The following is a 9,958-nucleotide window of genomic DNA, read 5'->3' on the forward strand; positions in this document are numbered from 1 at the left end:
GTTTTAAATTCGACTTGTGTTAAGAAAGGCAGAGGTAGACCTAGGAAGACTTGGGCTTATTGTATTAAAAATGATCTTAATTTACTAGAACTAAATGAAAATATGACACTAAATAGGACGCAATGGAGAAAAAAGATTCATGTAGCCGACCCCACGTAGTGGGATTAAGGCTTTGTTGTTGTTGTTGTTGTTGTACAACATTCAGCTAAAATAGCAACTGCGACTATATTATTGTTCAATATTTCTTTCCTAATTCATATATGTTAGAAGTACTTTCTGTATCTGATAATTTTTTATTTTTAGACTGGATTATATTTTTAAATAGTTTAATTTTTTCTAACTGTTTTAGATTTAAATCCATAGATTAACCAGTTCATTAGATATACTTTCAGAATAGAGTCCTAGATCAACTTGTTATTTTAAAATCATATAACTTATTATAATCCATTCATTTGAGTTTTTTAAGGGAGATGTTATATGAAAAATTTGTTCTTTTTCGAATACTTCTAGCTGTCTATTTTTTATATTAATTTAGAGTAGTTCACAAATTCTATTGAATTCTTGTTCGGGGTAACTTTTATTCAACATCAAGATCTATAGTTGTTTTAACTTCTATTAGTAAACGTCTTTTTAATTCTTTCTCATCTTTCATTTGTTGTTCGTAAGAATTAATAAAAGATTCATAAGTCCAAGTATCTGTACATAATTTATTAACTTATTCTTGCAGATTACTTGGCTCTAATACCATTTTGTAAGCTCTAAACAGAGTTAAGGTTTCTCCTACTTTTAATGATTTTGGTTCAGAAGTATTTTTTAAATTTAAATTATTTTTTAATATGTACAGTACCTCTTCTATTTCACTAATATTATTCATATAATTTTTATTTAATTGTCGTAATCTTATTTCGAATTCTTCAAATTCTTTTTTCATATTTAAGAATTTCTTCCTACTCTTTTGTCTGAAAGATTATCATAAAGTATTACAGTCCATTATGATTCTGTATGAAAGTTTAAAATCATGTAATCTTACTATGATATCTACCTATTCTAGGGTTTGACCTTAGAATCTCTAGTTCATCTTGCAACTTTCTTTGTGATTTTCAAGAGAAAGTAAAGGCTCAAGAAGACCATATAAGTCCATACAAACCACAATCTTATACAAGTAATTCGGAGATTTAAAGCACAGCATTAGTTCGTTCCTACCCTATGCATAGCTAGAATAGATAAAAATCATCATAAAACAAAACATGTTTTCAAACAAACAATCAAAATACAATATTCAATAATACTTGAAAGACAAACTTACAGACATCGAGCGGGAAGAAGATAATTAGTCACAAAGACAAACACACATCTTTATCCTACAAGAGGAGAAAAAGAAGAGGAAGAAGAAATCTTGACTAACTCTGCCCCCATCAGAAGAAGTGAGAATGCCTTAAATAAAAAAGAAAACAATACATTAATTGTCACTGCTAAAGTTACATGAAATAATTGATGCTACTTTCCAGGGTGGCTGAGTAAGTAGGCATCTACTTTCGTCAGAATAATTCTCGGAATATTCTTTGTTAATAAGAATTGGTTTGCTTTTGTCGGAATAGTTCTTGGAATATTCTTTTACTTTAGATAATGTTGTGCTGGAGAATAATTTTTGGGAACGTCTTTATGCTTAACTTCTTATATTTGACTTCCACTACTCATTACTTTAAGCTTTTCTCATATTCCTTATATAATATTTTTTTTCTCGCAATACGCACATTTGTGTATTTTCTCCTTCTATATTTTCTCATTGAATAATTCTTTGGTTACTTTGTTGATGGATAATTATTTTTGCTGATGATAAAGATCTACTTCTTATACATTAATTCGTGAATCTTTTTAGTAGGTTGCTTTCAGTGATTATATATGAATAATTTTCTGAGCAGTAATATACTCAGATATTTGAATGATCAATTTTCTTTGTCTCAATCCAGATTTGGTATAAATCTTCAGCTATTGTTCTCTGAAATAATTTTTCTATGGGTTTATATTTTGAAGTGTAAGACTCGCTGCTGAAGTGGCAAAAAAATTACCTTAAGAGAGATTACTTTTGGGAGAGTGTGATATATGCTTTCAAAATCACAAACCTTTAGTTAAAGTGTTGATAATGGTTGATGTGGAAGGTGTCCTACAATGAGCATTTTCTATGATACTATAGACAATATAAAAGCACAAATAGCCAGGAAATTAGGTGGAGAAGAATCAAAGTATAAAGAGATTTGAAAAATTATTGATGAAAAATAGAAACATAGTTATGAGGTGATTTGATAAACTCTTTGAATGATTTTGAAATGATTGATAATCAACATGAAGAATTCATAAAAAAAAGGAGATGTTTGGCATGAGAGCTAACCAATTATCAAGCAAATTAAATTGAACTGATAAGATGCATATCAACTCTGCTTACTATTACACTTATATGAAGTTTGTTAAATATATAATTAATATAAGTGGCATTTAAAAATATACAAATTGTATGATATGTATACAAATGCCCCTAATATTAAATATTAATTGATATGCTACTAATGTAACATACAATAAGAAATTAAGTGAGAGCAACTTAAAGTTAATTTCATGAGAAAATAATGATCATCTTTTAATTCTAATGTGTTATCAAATGATGAGTATGTGGTTAACTAAGATGAGGAAAGAAATAAAAAAAGTGCCGCTTGATCAAGCAATAATAAAGATATTGATACTCTATTAATGTAATAAAAGCCAGTGAAAATTTGCAAAGATTTGTCAAATAAAAAATACGGTTTAACATCAAATAACACAAAAAGTCAATAAAGTAAAGTCATTATAAAATATGTTAATATTTCATGTTTTTTTTTTCTCAGTGCACTTATTATAATAATGTTGATGCGGGAATGAAAAAATGAAAGCATTGGATGAGAAAGAATATGAACTGGATGACTCACATAGCAACGATAAGGATTTTAGAATTAGTAGATATCAGAACGATTCTTTAGGCAATTCTATTAGCGATGATGATAATGATGAAGTTGATTTTAGGGTATAGAAGACTCGTTAAGAATCTAGTTCTATCCTAAGTTACTAATTTTTTATATTTTCTAAAATTGGAATCCCTATTAAAATTTTTAGTGTTTATGTGCTTTCTTATAATGTGCCTTTTATAAACTAGGATTACGATTTATGTATTTAGAGTGCTTTTATAAATTTTCATTATTTTAATACTTTTTTTATGTCTTTAATTTGAAACTTATGCTTTGATTCAATTCTAAACTTAAATTTTGATCAATTAAGAAAATCATCTCAATTCCCAATATATTTTTTTTAGATATTGTGCTTAACAAATCATTTTAGACAGGAGCAATATTAATTCGAGCCTTAGAAGATGACAAAGAATTGTAAAACACAACCAAGTCAATATAATAAGAAAAAATTATGGGAAAGGTATAAGTTAGAGGATTGTTCGCTCCTACGACTAACAAGTTGATGTGTACAACGTTATTACTACACTATAGAGTAGTTGCTTTCACAATTCTATATCATGATTTCAAGCCACAATGTTGTGACTTTTGACCCTAGACTCATCCTTTAACAAGACACAATTATGTGAATTGTTATTATGCAGAGCCTGATTGTGTCAATCAATTGGTTGATAAAAGTTTTGAACTTCGCCAATCAAGCTTGAGGATGAGTTTGCAATGCGTGGGTGGGGGTATTGGGGGGAATACCCCCTATATTGGGCTAGAAGGCAGTGTCGCCACTCCAGGTACAAAATCAGAACCCAAGAGCATGACACTCGAGTGCCACGTGGAGAGCACCGCAACACCCAAATGCAGTGCCCCAACACTGAGACCATTAGTGTCGTAACGCCTAGTCCATGTTTTAGAACTCAAGACTACAGTGCCCGGAGGCCAACTCCCAAGCACCAGTCACCACCACGCAACTAATGTGGTGCGGCGAAGCTAATAACCAAATTCATGCAACATTCACTTAAGCTCTCAACTTCATTTTGGGAAGGGTGCGCGTTGAAGGATTAAATTCAAGTTTTCACTTGTGTGAAGGAGAGAATGAGTGTCTTTTAAGTGTTCTAAAGAGAGAAAAAGCTTGAGTGATATAATTTATATAATTCACCTCATTTTCTTTATAGTGGATTTCTTAATTTGGTGTGGCTCTGTGGTTTTTTCCCGTTCTTGGGTTTTTCTAAATTAAATCTAGTATTCTATGTGTTTTCTTGTTTTGTGCGCTTCTGTTCAAGTTTTTGCTTCAGATCTTTTAAATAGGTTTCTGCAAAATTTCCGCATCTCTCTCAACAAGTGGTATTGGAGCGAGATTTTTAAAATTATTTGGTTAGCAATGACAAACAAAGCGAGGTACAAGGTTGAGAAATTCATTTGTTCGTACTATGCTTCTGGAAAATACAAATTAAGGATTTATTATATCAAAAGAATTGTATTTGTCATTGGATAGAATCACCAAGAAGCGGGAATAAAAGATTCTGGAAGAATAGGAAGTACTTGATCGAGAAAATCTAGGTTTGATCCGACTTTTACTTTCCTCATCTATGTTTTCGACATTGTGAATAAGTAAGACTGTTGTTGATCTTATGATTGCACTTGCAAGAATGTATGATAAGCATTCAACTTCAAATAAAATTTTTCTAATGAAGAGATTATTCAATATAAAGATGGTGGATGATAATTCAGTGACTAAACACTCGAATAATTTCAACACGGACAAATAAGTAGTATTCCGTTTGCATCAAGTTTGATAATGAAGTTATGACACTATTATTCTTACCTTCATTGCCAGATAGTTGAGATGGACCAATTATACGATGTTTAACTCTTTAGAAAACATGAAGTTGAACTTTAATGTTACTATGAGATTAATGCTGAATGAAGAAGTTTTCAAAAAGGCGAGCGATGAAACATCAAATTCTGCTCTGAATGTTGAAGTTTGAAGAAGAAATCTAAATAGAAACATGAAAATGAAAATATTCAAATTTAGGAGAGGAATGTGCAAGTCATAGAAAGAAAAACGCTAAAGTGAATGCTAGAATTATGAGAAAAAGTCACCTTAAACATACTGCGAACCTGCGAAGAAGAATAGTGGTAGAGATCCAGATAGAAAACTTTATATAAATGTCTCCACATGAAATCTAAGATAACTCCCACATTTTATCCCAAGATAGTACTGAATCATAATTAATAGATTCAGATGTCTATTTTCATGCTTACTCTGATAAAGAGGTGCTCAAAAACTAAACTCATGATAATCTAGGAAATGTGTAATTCAGAGATAATAAAGCCTGTGATATTAAAGAAGAGGGTGATGTTAATATCAGGTTGTCAAATAAATCAAAATGAAAATTGGATGAAGTTAAGACGTTCTATGTTTGAAGATAAATTTGATTTCTATGAGTCAACTTGCAAGGTCAAGGCATGTGACTATTTTTATTGAAGATTCGTGGAAGGTGATTAAAGGTGCAATGGCTATGGCTTGAGGTAATATTGATGGCACAATGTATATGATCAATAAGATGTCATAATACATTGAAGTAGTTGGAATAAATATTGATGCAGGTCTCTGGCACCACATACTTGGTCATATAAGTGATAAATATATGAAATTCCTCCTTTCTAAAAAAAAATTTAATGACATAAAATCTATATAATTAATTTTTTGTGAAATAATTTTTACGGCAAGCAAAAAAATAACTTGTTTTCTAAAAATGAGTCAAAGATGAAGTGTAAAAAATTGGAATTAATGCATACTGATGTATGAGATCCTATTTCAATTCAGTCTATTGAAGGTGCTCTATATTTTGTCGCTTTCATTGATGATCACACCAGAAAAATATAGGTGTATTTCTTAAAATAAAAATTTGATGTTTTTAAGTGAAAAATCATGATTAAGAATGAGACATTTGATATTGAAGTCTCGAATTAGATAATGGTGTCGAGTATCATGATCAGAAATTCAGAAGTTATTGTGCTTTACAAAGAATCAAACATGAGCTAATTATTCTAATGATGCCGCACCAAAATGGTGGTGTTGAGCACATTAATAAAATTATTACATTGAATGCAAGGATTATGCGTTGCATGCGGGTTGCAAAAATAGCTATGAGCATAAGCAGTAAAACTTGTTCTTTATCTAATCAATCGTGATCCATCAGTATCTTTAAACGAAAACTTATTTGAAGAAGTTTAGAGTAACAGAGGTAAATCTATATTACAAGAAAGTATTTAGTTATTCATCATATGTTCAAGTTGATCCAAAATATAGAGATGCACTTCATTAGGTATGAGTCAGACAAATTTGGTTATAAATTTTGGGACTATCAGAAGCAAAAAATTTCTTAGAAGCAATGCTGTCACTTTCAAAAAAATAGAGATGTACAAAGACAAAAATAGAATGCAGGATAGTCCCCCAGTTATTTCTAAAGACTCCTGCAAATATGTTGAGATAAAGAACACTAATGATTACAAAAATTGATAAAGGAAGTATCCTCAATCTGATGAAGCACAATAAGTTCTCCAGGCAACTGCTACTAAAGTCAGAAGATCCAACAGAATCTCACAACCAACACAAAGGTATTATCCTTCATTGTAATACATATTGCTTACTGATATTAGTGAATCGAGTGTGTTATGATGAGAATATTCAAGTTTACTCAAATGAGTAAGAGTTTGGCATGAATGATGAGATGCACTCAGTAACGTCAAATCAGACATGAATAAAAAATTATCATATGGCAAAAAAACACTACACAACAAAGGGTTTGTAGATTGAAAGAAGATTCAGAATATAGTAAGAGCTACAAGGCGAGACTTATTGTAAAGAGATTTCAGCAAAAGAAATCAGTTAACTACATTGAGATATTTTCTCTTATAGTGAAGATGACAACGCACTACCAAACAAATAGATTCAAAAGCTGAAAGAAGAATTAGTTGATAGTAAATGCAACAAAGCAAGGTTTGTTACGAAGGAATTTCAGCAAAAAAAAAAGTTACTACACTAAGATAGTTTCTCTTGTAGTAAAGATGACAATTATCAGAGTTGTGTAGAACTTAGTAGCATTGAAAGATCTACATCTGAAGTAGATAAACATGAAGAAAGTCTTCTTACATGATGACTTAAAAAAAGAGTTGTATGATACAACCAAAGAGATGAAGTTTCATGAAAAAAAGATATAGTCTATAGATTGAAGAAAAATCTTTAGGCCTAAAGAAGACACCAATGCAATGGTATAAGAGATTTGACAAGCTTATGTCAAGTTTTCTCATTTTTTGTTTCATGCGCTTCTATTCATGTTTTTGTTTCAAATCTTTTGAATCGGTTTCCGCAAAGTTCCTGCATCTCTTCCAACATGATGTTATATTCCTTTAAAAGTTTATAAATAAGAAAATTATAAAACATAATTCTAGGATTGCAAGAAGAAATAAACTATCCATATGTGATAGGCATTAATTTTTCAAAAACTGAACGCAGAATTCAAACCTCCAGTAAGGAAAAGTAAAGATAGTTGCATGCCATAGAAAAACAACATCATATCAATTTATAAATATCAGATACTTCCAATGAAACAAATTGATTTAAAATTTTCAATAATGTCTTGACAAAGCGCCTTACACAGAGAAATTCAAAGAACAACTACTAAAAATTACAAAGAGAATTCTGGGTTATATACTATTCTAGTAATTCTGCTAGCACATCCCTGAATTACGTGTAGGAACTCTCAAATTCTATTAACGGTCATGCACATGAGGACATGATTGTCAGGCAACTGCAATAAAAATCCCAAAGAAGCAGCATCTAAATGAAACTCTATAAAAGCATCGAGTAAAGCTAATCAAAACCTGAAGCATGACCCCCTCTAGTGAAATTCTTAATTAACAATTCAAGAGACATATTAATTTGACAGAAAATCAAAAAACAATTAAGCAATAGAAGACCTTGAGTTCACCCTTATGCTCCTGAAGGATCTTAGCAGCTCCCAAAAGCATCGCAACATGAGCATCATGGCCACATGCATGCATCTTTCCAGAAACTTTACTCTTGTGCTCCCATTCCACACTCTCCTGTACAGCATCACAGATTCTATCTGAGAACAAACGAACAGAAACCATCGAAGCTAAAGTTCCCCCAATAAGTATCATGAACATGACTACATAATGCACACCACCAAAACAAAGTGCCAATTACACCAACTCAGGGCTAGATTCAAACGACTAGCACTGAGATCAGAGCACAAGTAAAATGTAAACTCTAACCTTCATCAAGCATCAAAATTGTTACATTTTTGCGAATAAAAAAAGAGAACGGATAATCCACGCATCAGAACATCCAGAAAAAGGAAAACCTAACCTCCATCGCTAGAGCATCCATGTCGGCTCGCAACGCTACGAATGGGGGCTTTCCAGTGCCAACGAAACCGACCACGCCAGTGACGGCTACTGGGTGCTTGTAAGAAATTGCCAACAGATCTAGCTCGTTTCGAACGAGCTCACTGGTCTCGAATTCCTCGTACCCGAGCTCCGGCTTCTCGTGGATCCTCCTCCTAATCCCCACCATCCACTCAAAAAATTCTGATTCCCTCGCACGCTCAAGGAATCCCTCCGAAACAGCGCCCCTTCCGGCCACCACAGTAGCTAGTGGTACCGAGAGAAGCTGGAGGGCCACCAAAAGGAGAAGCCATGGTGAAGATGAATCCATAGCGCGCTGATGGCGGCTGTAAGGAGCAGCAGCAGCAGGTTTAAATAATTGTTGGCGTTCGGATCATTTGTCCCAGAGTTAGTAAGGTTTTTTTAGATGATAATACTAGAAGATAAAAAATATCACAAAGCTTATTTTTAAATTTTATAGAAACAAATTATTGAATTAAAAATTAATATTACATAAGAAAATATTTTTATACGAAAATAAGAAAATGTTATATTTAAAATCATCAATTAAATTTTGCTTGTCATAATTGTCGAAATATTAAATGATATAATCATGATTTAAGAGAAAAAAGTAAATAATAAATCCTAAATGCAAAAATTGTGATATTTTATATATTATTCATAATTATAAAATTTTATGGTAAAGTGTTCATATTATAAATTGTTATAAAATAGTATTCAAATTTACCGGATAAGGACACGGCAGCCGCCTGCTTATGCGATGGATCAACGCTCCGAAGTAGGGGTGTAAACGAACCGAACACGAACGAACAAAGCTTGTGTTCGTGTTCAGTTCGTTTAAAATTTAGTTTGTTTGAAATAAGCTCGTGTTTGTTTCTTAACGAACGAGCCGAATACGAACCGAACACGAGCTGTTCGCGAACGACGAGCCAGTTTGACATCCCTAATATTAATATATAAAAATAATATTATATATTAATTATATAACTTATATTATATAAATATACAATATCTATATTAGTATATTACTACTATAGTATATTAATATATTATTATTATTATTTTATTATATATTATAATTTATAAAATTTAATGTTTTAGAATATAATAAATTTTTTATATATAATTATTTTATATTATTTTATATTTCAAACAATAACGATTCGAACACGAACGAACGCATCACTGTTCGTGTTTGGTTCGTTTAACTAACCGAACGAAAAAAATTTGTTCGCGTTTGTCTCGTTTACTTATCGAACGAATCGAACACGAACTCATTGACGAACCGAACACGAACTGTTCGCGAACAACGAGCTTTTTTGACAGCCCTACTCCGAAGGTCAGACAGGAAATTAATTCACGTATTGATGATTATTTTCATAATGATAATAAATTAGCGAAATTCTTATTTTAAAGATTTGCAGCATTACATCATAGAATCATTATAGATTTAAATATATAATATCTAAATTTTAGTTTTAAATGTTAAATATGCGTGGTATATTGATATATATATATATATAAACATGAAGAAAGTC

At 31.4% G+C, this 9,958-nt stretch overlaps 1 protein-coding gene across 2 annotated transcripts in view; it reads right to left on the reverse strand.

The window, feature by feature from the left end:
• LOC110036457 (IAA-amino acid hydrolase ILR1-like 1) overlaps positions 1-8,805 on the reverse strand; it is a 22,947-nt gene extending 14,142 nt beyond the window's left edge. The window contains exons 1-2 of one of the 2 annotated variants that reach the window (XR_002295230.1): positions 8,383-8,805; positions 7,971-8,096 (exon numbers count right to left, since the gene is read on the reverse strand). Coding sequence is in view for 1 of the 2 variants with exons in the window: in XM_020740906.1 (XP_020596565.1) it covers positions 7,971-8,096; positions 8,383-8,730 (474 nt within the window). In the remaining variant the exon portion in view is untranslated. The remainder of the gene's footprint in view (positions 1-7,970; positions 8,097-8,382) is intronic. The other variant, XM_020740906.1, reaches the window with a different exon arrangement.
• Positions 8,806-9,958: the final 1,153 nt, after the last annotated feature.

This window comes from Phalaenopsis equestris, unplaced genomic scaffold, assembly GCF_001263595.1.
Source record: "Phalaenopsis equestris unplaced genomic scaffold, ASM126359v1 Scaffold206884, whole genome shotgun sequence".
Classification (NCBI taxonomy): domain Eukaryota; kingdom Viridiplantae; phylum Streptophyta; class Magnoliopsida; order Asparagales; family Orchidaceae; genus Phalaenopsis; species Phalaenopsis equestris.